The sequence below is a fragment of the Lupinus angustifolius genome, unplaced genomic scaffold (assembly GCF_001865875.1).
Source record: "Lupinus angustifolius cultivar Tanjil unplaced genomic scaffold, LupAngTanjil_v1.0 Scaffold_1_87, whole genome shotgun sequence".
In the NCBI taxonomy this organism is placed as follows: domain Eukaryota; kingdom Viridiplantae; phylum Streptophyta; class Magnoliopsida; order Fabales; family Fabaceae; genus Lupinus; species Lupinus angustifolius.
The window spans coordinates 10,175-29,544 of record NW_017715417.1 but is presented as its reverse complement, the minus strand read 5'-3'; the positions used below and the strand labels follow the sequence as shown (position 1 = coordinate 29,544).

Sequence of the window (19,370 nt, the reverse complement as noted above, 5' to 3'; positions counted from 1 at the left end):
ACAAGTTCAGGCATTGCTTGAGCTTGTTGAACATTCAATAATACTAGACTAAGGAGCGCCTCCAACTCAATAATAGAATATGGACATTGATGATATTCAACAATGTGAAGACTGTTGTGCAATAGCTCATATTCCAATGGAGTGAGTCTTTTCTCTAGAAAACAACAATACAAGTTATGAGTTTAAGCTAATGTAAAAGAGTTGGGATAAAAAACTATATATTTATATATTATGTAAAGCTAATACACCACAACAAAAATATCCTTTAGCCACGGTCACAACCGTGGCTAGTGTTCATAAAAACCGTAGCTAATTGTGTTAGCCATGGTCGCCGCAAGTTAAGCAATCAATGGCGTTGCTAAATATTAGCCACAGTCATTTTGCAATATAGCTATGCTTCCCTAAAGTGTGGTAACATTTAATTTGCCATAGTTCTATTTGTTCTGCTACAGTAACAACCGTGGCTAATTTGAGGATTTAGCATTAGAAATGTTTGTACAAATGATTACCACACTTCAACCGTGGCTAATTAAATTAGTTACGATTTATTCTATTTTCATACATATTCCTCTTCCTGTTGCGCCGATTGTGTAACAATATTTATATTCAATAATACATTGGTAAAAGGTAATACTAAGAAATTAAATAAAAAGAAATTAATAATTGATATTAATTGAAATTTGTAGAAAAATTAATACTAAGAAATTAGACTCAATATCTCAAATTTTAATCACATTCATCTTAAAATAATTCACAAATACATGAGCATTAATAAGTTCACATAATATATGTATCATTCAAACCATTTGTTGAAACATTCCAAATTTGGTTAAAACTATGGGGAAAGATAAATACACAAGCATTAATATTTCTATTAGAGAATGGAATGGTAGGGAAATAAGGAAAGAATAGGGTTTAATCAATTAGCTAATAATATTAACATTTTCCTCATAAGAAAGCAATTCCCTGCAATAAGAAATTAGGTACTAAAGAAATTTATAAGATCTTAAATCATGAACTAGTAACACTAGTCCAATATCTTCAATGTTGATCATAGTTTATTACCATGAGAAAACAAACATGTCAAGTTTATTGTTTATTGTTTATATTACCTTGTTCATGATTCTTGGAGCTGACGAACCTTCTTCTTTGTGTCTTCTAATGTTTTACTCTTGTCTTCATTGTGATCACCTACTCCACCTTAAGTAAATCATGATGATTACAATCACTTAAGTAAATCAAACAATATGTAGAGAGACATACCAAACATCATGTGGTTCATCTTAACTTAACATTTTCCTCAGGTTTGATGCACTTGACAAATCTATTAGGTAGATCATATATGAACTTCTCTTCCACAAGGGTAAAAATGTGTAAGGTTTGATGCACATTGTGGAGAATATCAACCAAGAACTGAGAATGGATGGTAAAAAGTAAGTATACAATTAAAAGAAATGAAACCATATAAATTTAAATACCTGTATGGTAATGGATTTGGCAACTTCTCCATTTGAGCTTCTTCATTCAGTATATAACAATATTGAGTATATAACAATATTAATTTGAGCTTCTCTATATTGTGACACTATTAATCCATACACAGTCCATGCAATTGGGCAAATCCAGTAATACCAAACCCACCACTTAGGAATTTTCTGAAAATGGCAAAGTTGTTATAGGAATTATGTTAGTAAACATTACAAGAGTTATCCAATATGTTCATGCTATATATTATATCATATAGGTACACAAAAATGTATTATTATTTATATTATATCCAAAGTAGAGTGGTACTTACTGGTCTAGCAATAAAGAAACCAGAGAAGAGATTGAAGAGTCCATAGAATGCAGCTCCAAAGATTGATGCTACTTGGTGGTTTGGTGTAATGGAAACAGTCATCATACCATAGTATGTGAAGTATAAGAAGGTAAAGAAGCTCACAAATAAGAACCAAAACACCTTTGCCACTTGCCATTCAAAGCTCACCATAGCATACACTATGAATGAGAAAAGCATAGTTTGAACAAAGCAATATGGTATTTCAATAATAACCTGCAAATGAGATAGCAGTGTCAGCATAATAAGAGAAATATATTGGAAAAAAGTATATACCTTTTTATCCTTCCATTTAACATGTTTTATATATTTGAAGTACTTATTAACAAAAGAATCATGGGTTGAAAATGCTATCTTTGGAACTCTTGTTTGAAGGAAATATATCCTCTAACCTGTGCAATGGCATAAGGTAAAGCAGAATACATTCCAGCAGCTCTTTCTCTATAGAATACTGTTCTTTCAATGGCTACAACTGGTTGAACAGTTTGGCAATTGTTAACACCAACAAAAAAGAGAGAGCCATACATTGCTCCTATAATGGTGGTCAAGTTACCAGAGTTGCTCCTGTAAAAAGATGAGAAGAAAAATTTAACTAAAACCATGAACAAAATGGTTGAAAAAGGGGTTAGTTTTCATCATAGTAGAGCAACTTTCAAACCTTTTTGTGCCAACTTTCCAAAATACAGTTCCAACCACTAGAGCAACAAGCAAGGTAAACATATATCTGACAAGGTTATAATCTGGACTCCTCCAATAAGTAAGATACTGCTTCCATAGGCATGATTTAAATTGTCCCATAGTTGGTTGAGAATACTGACTAGGGAAATACAAGTCTTTTGCTCCAGGAGGTGGTACACTTAACTCCTTTACAAGTGCTTTGTTTCTCCTGCTCATAAGCACATATATCAGTATGTATAATCAATTACTACTATATATTACATTTCAATTAAATGAGGAGAATATCAACCAAGAACTGAGAATGGATGGTAAAAAGTAAGTATACAATTAAAAGAAATGAAACCATATAAATTTAAATACCTGTATGGTAATGGATTTGGCAACTTCTCCATTTGAGCTTCTTCATTCAGTTCATTAATATTGTTATTATTATTTTCCCTCTCTCTTTCAATCTTAGCCATCTCTGTCATATTGAGTATACACAGAGACAAACTCTCCTATTGCCATGCTACATGCACCAGCAACATTATGATATATTACTCTCCCTCATCCATATATTTACTCTCTTTGTGTACATCAACAAACCCAAACAAACATAGGAAGCAGAAAATTGCAGCAATAAACATAATACACACAGTTTTTTACATGGTTGTTCAAGCTCAATATCCATCCAATGTCCTTTTTCTAAACAGGTTAATTGGTTTACATTCTAAGTTTTTCTTTACCTCACCATACATATATTGTATTGTTACCCCAATTCTGAATTACTAATAATTCCTCTATATCTATTTCTAATAATCAGAAATGGTGAAGAAGGAAATGATTACTCATTACAACAACCACAATCAAAATGAGGAATCATTAATCAATCTCATAGTCTACAACAAAAAGGGGAGAATGAATGATAAAGGCTTTCATATTTTTAATATAATATCCTTCTATGCATATATATCAATCATTAATCCCAGGGGCAAAAATTCATTAGTGACTAAATTACAGCACTAAAATGTTCGGTCTTAACACAACATTCATCATTCCATTTCCCAGAGACAAAAACTTAGTTCCTAATTTGAATAGGCAAACCAAAACTTATGACATTTTGGAACCCAAACTCAGCAGTCATGGGAATTATATATGATGTATCAAAATTGTAAGATTTCTATCAAACCTATTATAAGTCATTGCCACAACTTAATAAGAATCACCTGAGATGAAACATGCTCTTGAATTCGCTGATCAAACAATCCAACACCATTCCAATGTCAAGAGTAAACCTATTTGTTTTTTCTTTTCTTTTTCAACGAAGCTACCATTTTATGCAACATCGAAATTTTCAAATCCTTTGTGTTTCAACTGTTCCCTCAATGATTCAAGCTCCAAATCGTTTTGCTTCAATCGTTGATTCAATGATTCGATCTCTTTCGAGGGGGTGTCACTATTTCCTAAAATAACTAATACCAGAACTACAATAACTAAAGATGGAAAAAATCAAACATCAAGTAGTTGAAATTAGGGATTGAGATTGAAAGAATCATATTTCCTAAAATTTGAAACAAAATTATAAAATTGAAAATGACATGTTATATACCTGTGAAGAAGCTTTGAGTGTTGATGGGAGAAGCTTTGAGAGTCAAAGTCGAAACCAAAATTATAAAATCATCAAATCAAGAATCAAAGTCGAAATCAAAATTGGAATTGGAAACTGGTACTAAAACTTGTTTAGATCTGAGAGCGGAAGAAACAAATTTCTGAATCGCATATTGAAAACCTAATTTAAGGATTAAATGCTTTATGGAATGAGAAACGAGAAAGAGAACGAAACAGAAGATGGAGAAGGAAGAAGGAGAAGGAGGAAGTAGAAAGAGGAAGGAGAAAGCAGCGAGTGAGAGAATGTAAAAATGATAAAATGAAAGCTGGAATCCAAACTTGTCTAAAATTGCTTATTTTTAATATTTTAACCACATCTTCTAAACCCGTGGCTACTGAAACATGGCTAAGATGCATTATTTTGGTAGTGATAGAAGAACAACAATAATAACCAACAACACAAATCTTTATTCTCTAATATATATTCTCTAATACACAAGTTATGAGTTTGATAACTTTTCAATCTTGTTAGTATAATATTACATGTGTTATACAAAATTGTACTTATTCTTTAGTGCCTTTTCATTTGTCTATATCTTTGATTTGCACAATGAGATAACTCATTAAAACATTTAGCACTATTTGTCATTCATGAAGACTCAATAATTTATTATTTATAAGGTTTAAGAGTCATTTAAACTTACACTGATATTAATAATTAATATGTTTATTCATACCAAATATTTAATTTTAATAGCACGTTATTAATATGTAAATTAAGCTGTATTCTCTGACTGCTTAAAATTTATTATAAATATAATAATAAAAACTCCTCCAAACCACATGTTATATTTTCCTTATTTTTTCCCTCCTAAAATATTTTATGCTACAACTATATACCTTCCCACACCATATCCTTACTTTTTATACATTTTATATTTTAATAATTTATCTATTAACTATATAATAATAAAACTCCTTCAAGTCACATGTCACCTCATTCTCATTTTTTCCCTCATACAACTTTATATGCTATTATTATCTTCCACACCACATCCTTACTTTTTAAAAATTTTATATTTTAATAATTTAATATTAATTAGTGATTGGTCTTATTATAAAGTAATAATCATTGAACATTAGATGGGATTGAAATCATTTTTCATATCCGAATTATTTCTCTTTCTTATTTCATTTTATTTATAATACTACATTTTCATCTCTCACCTACCTCTTCATCTCCACCCTACCTTTTCATTTTAATTTTATAATGGAAAGTTTAAACTTCCTTTGTGAATTGATTCAAATGATATAATGGAACGTTTAAATTTCCTTTGTGAATTGATTCAAATGAGACCGTGGGCTTGTGTCAATGCTAGATCGCAAAGAATTAATTTTTATGTTATTTATTGGGTTACAAACCCATGTATCTCTCTACGATCTAATTTTTTTTTTAATATCAAAGGTATCTCTCCTTATCTTTTGAGTAAGAAAATAATACATGTTGGAGTATGTAGCCGTTCCTTTGACAAGTGTTATTTCTAAAATTGCATCATTAATTTTTTTGGTATATTAAGAATCTAGTAAAGCTTTACACTATTAAACTAATATCTTATTCCGGTATGATATGATTTTTCGGAGATAGGGTAGCTTTTACTCCCATTAATATAATATATTTTATCATCCTCAAAAAAGAATTAATTGCAAGAATCCACATCTTTATTCACATTATCACTTGAAGTTGTTATGAACCACTTGTATTACTCAATTTTATCTTTTCTTAAATCAACGTATTGAAATTATACAGTGACATTCTGAATTTTGTGCAAAAAATAAGAACTTGAGAATCTTAAAAATAAATTCTTCCTTTCCTGATAAAATATGACAAATTTGTTTAATGACAGAAATCCAATTAAACAATAATAGAAAGAGCAGAAGTGCATTGTGGTATTACACCTTTGTTGATAAATTGAAATGTCGGGTTGAAAGCAAGCATCAAGAATCAAGATCCCCGTACAAAATAAAAAACATAAAACCCTAATTGCCATTTTGTATGAATCTCACTAGAACAATAACAACTCCTTCCTTGTTAATGACAACATTAATTCATTGATTAGAAATAATTAAAATTAATCATGTGGATACATAATTGTATATCTTTAACCAGAAGCTAGCAGACAAAAAAAAGTTAAGAGAATCCATTATCAAAAAATGATTTGAACTCCACCTAGATCATCATAAGAGAGATTGCTAAATTATTGTAATTAGACGTGAGATATTCATATGGTAGCCCCGTACTTATTTCATACTTTACCATAATTCAATCAAAGGGTGGAATATCTAGTAGTATTATGGTTGTTGACTTACCAAGTGAGGGTGGGGATTAGAAGAGTAAGATTGATGATGGTGATATAATTGTAGGGTATCTGGGCCCTGAGTTAATGGCATATTGTATGAACATTCAGGTGTGGAGGGTCCTGAATCATATTCAGGTTGACATTCCATGTTCACTCCAAATAACCTAAGCACCCTTGAATTTGAACTTGAAGTTGAAATTGAACTGGAAATATTTCTCATTGGTTTTGCCCTTTGTGTCTGACCTTCGGACCGTCTACCTATAATTGTAAACTTCCAAATCAGATGGAGATGAATTGGTACTTTAAATTGGATTATGCAATCATAATTGTGATTTCAATCTTACAATTTCACGAGATGATAATTATGGTTGTATTTTCCATTAGTGGGATTAACGTAATATAACCACAATTGCATACACATTTAAAAAAGTAAACAAACTATAAAATGGCGCCGCCTAGTTTGCTGAACCTGCAAGATTTTGTTTTGAAAAGGCAAAATTAGAAGAAGAAAGAAGTCCTGTACTCATTAAGCAGATGAGTGTATATTCTTAAACTGAGTCCTCTATACAAAAAGTTATATATCTCGATACTAATCCAATATGATTTCACCTAGTAATAAATAATATATCTCATCTAATTTCTCATTAATTGTTATACCAACATATTTAGGTATTTGACCAAATATCATTGAATTGGTATAAAAGGATAGAAAACTTTTGGTACATATAATTCGTATTAGTGTATTCTTCATAATGAAGTCAATCATTATCCAACCAAATCAAATCCCTTGCCATAAGGAATCGGTTAAGGCAGTTAAAGAATATGAGTAATCTTAACACTCATGATTCATAGTTTATAGGGAAATCTCAAAATTCCTACTTTATAGGAATCTGATTGTTTCAATCATTAATGCTCTATATATATACTTGTTGTACACATTTTGAATAATACAAAAAAAATCAATTCTCTTTATGGTATCAAGAGCAGTATAAGCATAACTGCATTTTTTTTCTCGATCCACTCTTGTTGTCTTGTTCACAACATCATGAGTTCCTCCACATCTGAAATCGAGGCCACTCCAAACAACTCCCTTTAGCAACATTGATAGACTTGTTGTTCTCATGTTGGCTCTCAACTTTACATCAAGCTTGATGGAGACAACTACTCAGCATGGTGTCTACAATTCATATCCCTTCTAACAGGATATAATCTCTTAGGCTACATCAATGGCAGCATACCTTGTCCATCCAAACATCTAGACGAAAACTCATCCCTCATAATCCATCATACACTCACTGGATTCGTCAGGACCAACTCATCCTGCATGGAATTATCTCATATGTGGCTGCAACTATTGTTACCCACCTTCGCACGGGTCAAACTGCCAAACAAGCATGAGAGACTCTTAAAACTATTTATGCAAGTAGATCTAGAGTGCGTATCATGGCCCTAAATAAACGCATCACTACTTTCACAAAAGGCACATAACCTATGGCTACCTATCTTCAAGGGATCAAAGTTATTGCTGATGAGCTAGCCATCATTGACAGCCCTCTGGATAGCACCGATTTAGTTATTCACACATTAAATGGTCTGAGTGCATACTACAAAGAAATCTTTGCAGCATTATGTAGTAGAAAAACTCTAATCACCTATGTTGAACTTCATGAGAAGTTAATGGATTTTGAAACAATTCTATCTCGTGACAACCAACATCAATCCAGACCACTAGTACCTACAGAAAATGCAACTACAAGGTCCAGAGGGCAACAAAGGTATAAACCTCAATTCAATGCTCCAACACCTTCAATCACACACAATTCAGACAAACAAGTCATATGCCAATTCTGTGAAAGACCAAGCCATAGTGCAAAGATATGTTACAAAATCAATGTCTATCTTAAGAAGCATGGACCAAGACCATCAGTCCAAATGGTTACTCATCACCCACCAATGCAGAACTCTAGTTGGATCATGGACACTGGAGCATCACACCACATTACTCAAGATCTACAATAATTGACATTGGCAAACACATATCCAGGATCAAATCAAGTCCTTGTTGGAGATGGCTCAGATTTGAAAATCACTCACATTGGCCACACTACAATACCAAGCAACACTAAATCTTTATCTCTTAAACAAGTCTTATGTGTTCCAAATATAGCAACTAATCTTGTATTTGTCTCTAAACTATGCCAAACTAACCAATGTTCTGTTGAATTCTTCTTTGATTGCTTCATTGTTAAGGACTTGAATTCGGGCCAACCACTACTCCAAGGACCTCTTAAACGGGACCTCTACCATCTACCGTCAACCACCAACACCACTGCTTTACCTCATGCTCACCTCACTAGTCTTCAGTCTACTTCAACATGGCATCACAAACTAGGTCACCTTTCAGTCAAAATAATCAAGCATCTGGAAAATCACAACTTTATTCCAATAAGAGCTCATGTCTCATATGATTTCACCTCTTGTCATTGTGCCAAAAGTCACAAGCTACCATTCTCAAGTCATCATCTTCACAGCATTAAACCTTTGGAACTCATCTACTCTAATGTATGGGGCCCTGCTCCTACCAAGTCTTTAAATGGCTCACTTTATTACTTAGTTCTAGTTGATCATTTCTCTAAATATGTTTGGTTATACCCAATGACAAATAAGATGTATTTTCCATCTTTGTTCAATTTAAAGCTATTGTTGAAAAGTACTTTAACTTACCAATTGTGACATTATTCTCTGATAATGGTGGAGAGTTTATAAAATTGAAACACTTCCTGGCTTCACAAGGCATCACTCATCTTACAAGTCCACCTCACACACCTGAGGTCAATGGCACAACAGAGAGAAGACACATGCACATAGTAGAAATAGATCGAGCCCTACTACACCATGCCAACCTACCAGCTCAATTTTGGTCATATGCTTTCCTCAAAGCTACACATCTCATCAACAAGATGCCTACTGCTAAGCTAAAAATGCAGACCTCCTTCACAGTGATGTTCAAACAAGCACCTGAGTACAACAAACTCCATTCCTTTGGTTGTTTATGCTTTCCATGGTTGAGGCCTTACATACACAATAAACTTCAAAATAGATCCCTACCTTGCATTTTCCTTGGCTACTCACAAAATCAATGTGCATATCTTTGTCTTGAACCTCTATCAAACAGAGTTTACATCTCAAGACATGTACAATTCATTGAGAACTATTTTCCTTATGTCTCCTTAATCACACAAACCAAACTGAATCACCCTGCTCCTATCCCTGAAGCCATACTTCCCTCCATCATTCCTCTCAAACATATCGCATACCCATCCCCCTCCAACATAGCACAACCACATACTCTTGACGTCCAACACACTAACCAACCCACTACCACAACACCAACACCATCTCCACAGAATCAGACCTGCCTTACCAACCCACCACCTCAAATTCAATCCAGCAGAAGCCACCCTATGACCACCTTATCACAAAACAACATCTTCAAGCCCAAGCAAATACTCACTGCCACAAAACATGCCCTACCAGAGAACCTTGAACCTTCGACAGTCACTCAAGCTCTCAAGATTCCTCACTAGAGACAAGCCTGTTCAGTAGAATTTGATGCACTCATGAACAATGGTACCTAGAACCTAGTACCTAGGGTGGAATCAAAGAACTTAGTTGGCTGCAAGTGGCTATTTAGAATCAAAATAAATCCAGATGGTACAATTGCAAGATACAAGGCCAGACTAGTTGCCAAAGGCTTCACACAAACACTTGTCATTGACTTCAAAGAAACATTCTCACCAATGCTTAAACCTCAAACTATTAAGGTTGTCCTCACCCTTGCTCTTCATTACCAATGGCCTGTGCACCAACTAGATATCAACAATGCATTCCTACAAGGCTCTCTCACAGAACATGTTTACATGCAACAACAACCAGGATTTGTGCACAATGATTTCCTTCATCATGTTTGCAAACTCATAAAGGCCATTTATGGTTTGAGACAAGCACCTCGGGCTTGGCATGAATCACTTAAAGCATTTATTCTCTGATATGGATTTAAAACTAGCCTCAGTGATAGCTCTTTGTTCATCTACAATACAAATGGAATTAAAGCCTTCCTCTTGGTCTATGTTGATGATCTTCTCTTAATAGACAGCAACAACAACTTCCTTCAAAATTTCATGGCAGAATTATCACTCAAGTTCTCACTCAAATACCTTGGCTTTCCTTACTACTTTCTAGGAATTGAGCTCATTCCAACTAAGCAAGGTCTTCTACTCACTCAACATTGCTACATTCGCGATTTGTTGGAAAAATTGAATATGCTAGGTGCTAAGTCAAGTTGCACTCCTCTTGGCACATCCACATCTCTCAAGCTACATGATGGCTCTAAGTAGTAGATGCAACAAGTTTCAGAGCAATTATTGGTGCACTACAATACCTCACACTCACTCGTCCAAACTTGTCTTTTGCAATCAACAAGCTCTCACAATTAATGCACCAACCAACTCAAACTCATCTTCAACAACTTAAACGTGTACTCAGATACCTCAAGCTTGCACTCAAATATGGCTTAACACTCAAGAAACCAAGTCAGGTAACACTACATGCCTTCAATGATGCAGACTGGGGAGGGAATTTGGATGACAGAGCCTCTACCTCTGCATTTGTCATTTACTTTGGTGGAAACCCAGTCTCATGGTTGTCTAAATGACAAAGAACAGTAGCTAGATCCTCCATAGAAACCGAATATAGATTAGTTACCAACACTTCAACTGAAATAATGTGGTTGCTCAACCTTCTTGGAGAACTTGGCATAAAACCACACACTCCTACTCTATTCTGTGATAATATTAGTGCCACCTACCTATGATCTAATCCATTGTTCCACTCTCGCATGAAACACATTGCCCTTGACTATCACTTTATTCGTCAACTTGTTCAAATGGAAAAGCTAACAATATCTCACATATCAACCAAATATCAAATAGCAGACATTCTCACAAAACCCTTAACTAACGCCAAATTTGCTCCACTTTGAGACAAGCTTGTTGTCACTAGTGGTGATCCAATCTTGCGAGGGTGTAATGAAGTCAATCATTATCCAACCAAATCAAATCCCTTGCCATAAAGAATCAGTTAAGGTAGTTAAAGAATATGAGTAATCTTAGCATTTACGATTCCTAGTTTATAGGGAAATCTCAAAATTCCTACTTTATAGGAATCTGATTGTTTCAATCATTAAGGCTCTCTATATATACTTGTTGTACACATCTTGAATAATACAGAAAAATCATTTCTCTTCACTTCATATGCATACATTCTCAATTATACCTAAATAGAGATGCTAACATATGATACCTACTTATTTTTAAGGGTCCAGTTTTTTTACTTTTAAATTTAAAAAATTTAAAACTGTAAAATTATATTATTTCCATTATTTGAAGGGTATAGTACTAGACATATCTCCAAGACTCCAACAAAGGATTGGCCTTCTTGTGGCAAAAGGTTTCAATATTTTTTAAACCAAAAAAATATCTCAAAATTATTGAGAATAAATACTCACAACATTTTTCATGACTAAAATCTTATTGAGAATAGTTAGTATAGTGGTATAAGACTCCGTTAGATCTTTAGAGTGAACAAAAAATCAAATATTCGATTCATATGAACGACAGTTGCTGGAAAGAATAGTCATGTACCCAAAATTGATTAATTCTTTATCCAAAAAGAATTAAAAGAATATTCTTAGTAATACAAAAACATTTCTAATTAGGAAGGTACCCTTTAGGCATATTTCCACAAGGGTGCAATTATTTATATTCTTGTCCTTCTTGAAACAGTTTAGGACAAAGTACAAGTTTACTTCTTGGTTATTAAAAAATAATAAAAAATACAACCAGCGTACTTGAAGGAAGAAAAAAATAAGATATTTTTAGAAAAATAATGCAAAAGAAGGAATTCATCCTTCGTTATTTATCTAAGAACTAGTAAATTTACACAGAATTTAAGTTGTTGTCTTAAGAGGATATGGAGCGTGTAATTTTTAAAATAAAAAAGATTTAATATGTATATAATGTAAGTTTTTTACATTGTCAATAAATCATTCATCATTCATATATTAATTATTGTTGACTTTCAAACAAAATATAAATCAATGATAAATGATGTACTGACAATATAATATACTTTATTGACCGTGAGTAGATTTTAAACTCAACCCCAGTGTCATTAACGAAAATTGTGACAAATGGAAAGACAGGGTAAAGGTAAATAATGGCGATGAGTCATGACTATGAGAGATTAAGGAATTATAATTTTCTTATGCCACTTTTTATTTTGCATATTTTAATATTATTTTTGTAGTTGAACCAACAGTAACAAGTTGTGATTTTTGTATTTACCTTTAATAATAAGAATATCATATCATTAAGTTTAAGAGAGGTTATATCATCCTCATTTTTCTATTATTTTTTAGGATGATGTTATCTTTAAATATGTCTATTGTGAATTGTTTGGGAGATTTTAGGACATGATTGGGGATAACAAATTCTTATCTTATTTTTTATGAACTCTCATCTTTCCTACTAGTGGGACAAGGATCACATATCACAAATATCTCATTCTATATTCGGAACCAATCACAAATAGTCATGGAATAAAAGAAATTTTTTAAAATATAAAAGTAAAATTTCTATTAGCAATTGTAATACAAAATAAGACATGTCTGAATGGATGGGATCACATAATGTCTTATTATTTGGTGTCCCAAGCCAATGAAAAAACTTTATTTATTTAAAAAAATTACAAAAACATAAATCAATATTTTAATATTATTTTGTGAAGTTTGATTGGTACGAAACACTGAGACAATGAAATTGTGAGATACGTGACCATTGTCCATACTTAACATGTGATCTATGTGCTAATGATCATCAACCATAGTAAGTAGATATGATACTTTCAAAATATTTAAATATAAAATGGATGCAATGAGAATTAAACTGCCACCATGAACATTATAAATACCTGCATGAAGACAGTTATGTTGGTATGGCAAGTGCTGATGCGTAGGATAAGCATGCGCGGGATAGAGCCCTCTGGTCCACCCTAAGCCCACACCACCAACCTCATTCCCATCACCACTACTCTTACCGTGTCCCGCCCTATAAACATGCACCGGGGTGGTTCCCTCACTGGTCCGGCGGCGTCTCCACCCGATAAAATGGCGTCGAGCGTCACCTCGATGACGCTCGAATAAAACAACGTCGCCGGATTCTAGGCGCTTGTCCTTAACATAACGGCTCCACCCTTTAGTTAGAACATAGCTCTGGCTGCTGTTCCAATACGAGTAACGGAACCGCCAGCATTTACCTGACTCGTCTTCGAAACTCAGAAGCAAGCCCTTGCACTCGCCCGAGTCGCCGCCACCGCCACTCGCTTCCAAAGGGAAGTATTTCTCGGCGTGCTGCTTTGGGATGACGAGGCGGTTGAGTTTTCCTACGTCACTCGGAGTTAATGGCTTCTCGAACATGTGCTCCTTCTCGTATTCCTCGGCTCCTTGTTGTGACGTGGTGGTGGTGGTGGCGTTGCTGTTGTTACTATTGTCATGTTCTTCATCGTTGTTTTGGTTGTTGTGGGTTAATTGAGAGTGAGAATTGAACCATGTGGGTTGGTGATGATGGTTGTGGTGGGGCCGAGTAATAGAAGGGTTTGAGATTTGTTCAATTGAGATGGGTTGATGTTGTTGTTGTTGAGTCCACCACAGTGTTGTTGTTTCTGCAATTTCTAAAGAGTAGTGGTTTATGGACATTATTCTATATCGCTTGGTGGAGAAAAGAAAAATACTAGAGAAGTTTGAGGATTTTGTATGGGACAGAAACTGCAGTGGGAATGGAGAAAAAGAGAAAGTGGGAAGGGTTCTGAATTTCTGATATTGAAAGAGGCGTAATAATTATGGGTTTGATGTGGAAACGGTGGGAACTATTTGATGGATGGAGCTACCAAAAGATATATATGACAATGAGAGAGAGTGGACACATAGAGAGAGGAAAGGAAAGTGAGACTTGGAAGTAGGAGGGTAATTTGGGTCCCCAGAAAAGTTCCTCTTCATGTCCCACATCAATCAGTATTTGTCAACAAGTCAAAAATAACATCTTAATTTATTTTTATTTTATTAATATCAAGTCAAAAATAGCATCTCAAATTCTTGTCCATGTTAATTTTATATGTCAATATATGAATAGAATGGGACTGGAGGTGATCCCATCCGTGTAATTTGAGTTCACTTGTGAAGTGTCTATATAATTTGTATTACTAATTGAAATATACAAGTATCCCGTAGTAAATTGAAATGTAAAACTTGTACAAATATTTTAAATCTAACAGATCAAATGAGAGTGAATGTAATAATTTTTTTAATTTTTTAATTTTTCTCTTTCATCATTTATTGCATTTAACAATTTGGTCTGTTATATATAAGAAAATGAATAACTGAAACTGAGTGTAATTAGTATAATTTAACTAAGTGTAAACGGATCTCTCCTCCATATATATATATCAGAATAATATTTATTTTACAATGACAATGATACAAAAACATGAAGCAAAAATAAAAAATATTTAATTTTTTAACTAACATAATATTTTTTTATTAGCATAAAGCATGAGTTGAGATATAGTTTAATACAACAAATCCTTATTTCATATATATAGCGTTACTCTATAATTTTTCCACATACTTTTATTCCTATATTAAATATTTAAGATAATATAAACAATTCTATGGGTTGATTGTTAGTTTAGCAGACAAATATTTGTTTCTGTTTTAGAAACTTGATTTGAAGTTTTATGTATATAAGAAAACATTCCTTAGTAATGAGGTGGATGAGTTAGAAAAAGGTGGATAGAAAATGTTATTAATACCGTATCAGTCATCAAACCGATTAAGGTACTGGTATAGTGGTTTAACCGGTGATTCATATATATATATAATATTAACATTAATGTTGAAAAATCAATAAAAAGCCAATAATTTTTTTATTTTCATTAAAAATTAAGTTTAAATAAAAACCGGTCCGTATGACCTATCCGTATGACTGGTACGGTTCAATTGAAAACCGGTCAGTATGACCGATTTTGGCTAGTTTTGACTGGTATGATTACATGACTGGCAGGGACGGTGCAATGTTGATTGTAGGGTGTGCAAATTGCACACCCTGATTTTTAGAAAATAATATGTATATTATTTATATAGAAAAAATATATGTATCGATAGTGTAAGAGTTCTATACAATGTCACTATATCATCCTTCATCTTTATTTAATAATCGACTATTCACAAAAGTAATTCAAGTTAGTGTTGGATGATATAGTGACTGTATATAAATCTTTACACTAACATATATAAATATTACACTCTTGTTTATAACTATACGAGACCATTTTTTTTTGTAAATGACATAACATGTCATGTGAAAAACAAATAATAATCCTTATGTTTAATTATTTTATTATATTAGGCATATGTAACTTAAGGAACTTCATGATCATCTCTCTGAGACAAATATCTAACTGTTTTTTTTTTTGTATATCTTATTTGAGTCTATCTGAGTTTTTCTTTAGTTTTGTCATTGAATTTGCAAACTTTTATACACATGATTTTTGTTCAACTAATTTAGTGGTGTTCAATAATCAACTTGAAATTTATATCATTAACATGCATAATATTGTTGAATGTGGTTCTTTAAAAGGAATGAAAATCTTTAAGATAAGTTACTTTGAAATTGGAATATACATTTTTACGCATTAGTTTATATTCTTCTGAAGTTAATAATAAAATTCTAGAAAAAGCTTTTTCAACTATGAAAAGTGTGAAAAAATAGGTTGCGTAATTGAATGGAATATGCATAAATGAATAATTATCTAGTTGTTTATATTCAACAATATTGACAAATAATTGACTACAAAACGAGAAATGTAATTTATTTGATTAAATATATTTAGTGAAAATTTTTATTTATTTAATTAATATATTTAAATTTTGTAATTTAGACATTAATATTTTCTTTTTATAATCGATGCTATACATTATTTTAAGGATTTAATATATATACCGATAGTGTAAGTGTTTTTATACTGTCAGCAAATCATCCACCATTGATTTATTAATCATCATTAACTCTCAAACAAAAATAATACAAATCAATGATGAATGATGTGCTGAACTTTACACTGTCAGTGCACAAATTTTAAACTCTTATTTAAACTTTTAAATATGTTACACACTCTGCTTCTAGGTCCTAGATTCATCACTGATGACTGATGTAATTATTATACCATACCAATATTGGGATAGGTCAATGATTTATCAGTTGAACTGGCCAACATGAACAGGTTTTTACAACATAGACAGTTGTATGAATTTACTAGGCGAGGTATTTGATTATAAAATTGAATTATTACTGAATTGGACCGAACATATATGTTTTTGAACCTTGAGAAGAAGAGACATTCTACAGGTGAATAATTTCTTTTAATTGGGGACATCCCATGTTACTAAATTGGCAAACAAAACAGGTGATGAATCCTCTCTCCACACATCGTTTAAGAGTTGGATTGGAAGAAAAATAAACTAAATTTTTTCATAATCATTTCATAAATATATTTCATGTTCTCATATTTTCTCTTTTCTCTCATTTTCTTTTAAAATTCAACTTATAAAGGTATAGAAATACTATCCTTAACATTGTCCCCTTTGCTTCATTCCCAACCTAATCTATAGCCGGCCTACGTATAGAAATACCACTTTATTGAATACCAATTCCATTTTTCTGTTTGCCTCAATTTCATGACACAACCATTGACTTTATATATTTGTTTATAATCAAATCAACTTCCCAATTTCAATTTTGTTGGTGTTAATCTACAATGAAACATCCTAAATCTGTAATGCAATGGGTAAAAAGGTACAAACTTACCAATTTTAATTTAGTTACCGATCACTTTTTTACAGTGGTTCATATCAAGGGGTGGTCATTGATATAAAAAATTAACATAATATCTAAGGTAGCGGTCCACATCATCTTTTTTTAATATGTAATAATGGATATATAGATAGGTCTAATTCATTCAAGAATGTCGAAAATGTATTATAAGAGAGTATGGTATATATTTAAATCACGTTCATGACTCCATTATTAGTGTTTGGCCTTTCCTAGATTCCAGTGAGAGGAAATTATAAAAATGAATTTTTAGTGAAACAAAAGACAATAAAGAATTACTAAAAGAGTAAAAGTGACTGATGAGAGAATAAAACATCTAGAGATGCCTTACCTTCCCAAAACACAGAGATGAGATAAGATTTGTCCAATTTGAGAAGCAACAAAATCCTTTTTTGGGCAGTCGTGTTTGAATCCCCTCCTCACATTCATCACTCCCCCACGCATTAACAATCACGAACATACCAAGGACTATCTTTGGACAGACATGTCTTTATGGTCATTTTGGGAGTTCAATTTTAAATGGAAAGAATGAGAAGAGAAAAACTTGAGATGAGAGTCATAAAATATATTAATGAGATGATTCTAAAGTGTTTTCCATTTTTTTTCATCCCATCTAAAACTCAATTTGCAAATACACCTTTAGAGTACCCAAAGAAAATTTCAATATTAGATGCAAATGCTTACAAGTGTCATTGACAATTTTCTAAAAGTGTAAATTTTAATTATTTTTTAATATAGTAATATGAAAAATTGCCAAACTTCACTTTGCCTCTAGGAATAAAATTTATATGGTTTAAGATTAAGAATATCAACTAAATTTGATCATTAATTATATATTAGTAATTTAAATTAATTTATTAGTGATTAAGATTATTACTCCATGTAATAATTTCCATTCAAATTAGTAGGTTTATCCTAACATTTTATGATCAACAACAGTGTAAATGTTTTTTTACATTGTCGATACATCATTTATCATTCATATGTTAACTATAATTGACTCCGAAATAAAAGTAATACAAATTAATGGTAAATGATGTGCACTGAATATAAATGTTTTTACAGTAACAATGCATAAATATTAAACTCTCATTTCATTTCTATATGTTTATACCAGTGTTGTAAAAATTGATTCATGTCGACCCAATCGATGAACTGACCTCAATATTGGTACGGTACAATAATTATACCAGTCATACAATTATATTAGTCAAAACTGTTCATACCGGCCAGTTTTCAATTGAAGCGTATCAGCCATACCGGTCAGTTTTGACTTAAAAATAATTTTTAAATGAAAATAAAGGTAATTATTTTCTTCTTTAATAATTTTTCAATATTAAAATTAATATAATATATATGTATATCTAATTTTATCGATATGATTTAATTAATAAATCATTGGTTATACTACTAGTATCTTATCATTTGAATACCAAGGGGTATTAATAATACTGGTTTATATTCCATCTTATGCATTGGTTTCTTTAGATTGTGTCTTTTCCATAACTTAAAAGACAAAACTAACCTCAATTTCCAGGTAGATTCAGACACCTTTTTTGCTCTACAAAAGGTTGAACTGTTTTGTTTTTGTTTAAGAACATGTTGGCGTCACACACATAATTATAGAGGCCATTTGGCCTTTTCTTATGCATTGGTTTCTCAATTCTCCAATAAACTAACTGCTGTCGTGTCTTCTTGCTCCACGTATATACTTATATATTCTCTCCATCATGTTATGAGCAATGACCTTTTGATCTGATGGTCCATGTAGAATACAAAACCATAAAACACATGGACCCGAATTTCTTAATTTTTGATCTTATCAGTTTGATCCCTCATAAATTTAAAAAACTTATAATGATCTTCAAAATTTTCAAATGTTAGTCAAATTAATCATTTTTAGCATGC

The 19,370-nt window shown here is 32.2% G+C and overlaps 2 protein-coding genes across 3 annotated transcripts; both read right to left on the bottom strand.

Annotated features, from left to right (window-relative positions):
• Nucleotides 1-1,164: 1,164 nt before the first annotated feature.
• Nucleotides 1,165-2,755, bottom strand: LOC109336862 (ABC transporter G family member 36-like). Its single transcript, XM_019573678.1, has 5 exons — nt 2,496-2,755; nt 2,230-2,401; nt 1,799-2,053; nt 1,479-1,655; nt 1,165-1,200 (listed from the first exon to the last, which is right to left on the bottom strand). The coding sequence occupies exons 1-4, from the start codon at nt 2,729-2,731 to the stop codon at nt 1,521-1,523; spliced, it is 798 nt and encodes a 265-aa protein (XP_019429223.1). The 5' UTR covers nt 2,732-2,755; the 3' UTR covers nt 1,165-1,200; nt 1,479-1,520.
• A 3,392-nt stretch (nt 2,756-6,147) lies between these two features.
• LOC109336863 (B3 domain-containing protein At2g36080-like) lies at nt 6,148-14,504 on the bottom strand. Of its 2 annotated transcripts, XM_019573680.1 has the most exons (3): nt 13,634-14,504; nt 13,489-13,588; nt 6,148-6,717 (listed from the first exon to the last, which is right to left on the bottom strand). In XM_019573680.1, the coding sequence occupies exons 1-3, from the start codon at nt 14,270-14,272 to the stop codon at nt 6,452-6,454; spliced, it is 1,005 nt and encodes a 334-aa protein (XP_019429225.1). In that variant the 5' UTR covers nt 14,273-14,504; the 3' UTR covers nt 6,148-6,451. The 2 variants fall into 2 exon arrangements, with proteins under 2 accessions (XP_019429225.1, XP_019429224.1); XM_019573679.1 differs by having other exon boundaries at nt 6,149-6,717; nt 13,489-14,504.
• Between the last annotated feature and the right edge of the window lie 4,866 nt (nt 14,505-19,370).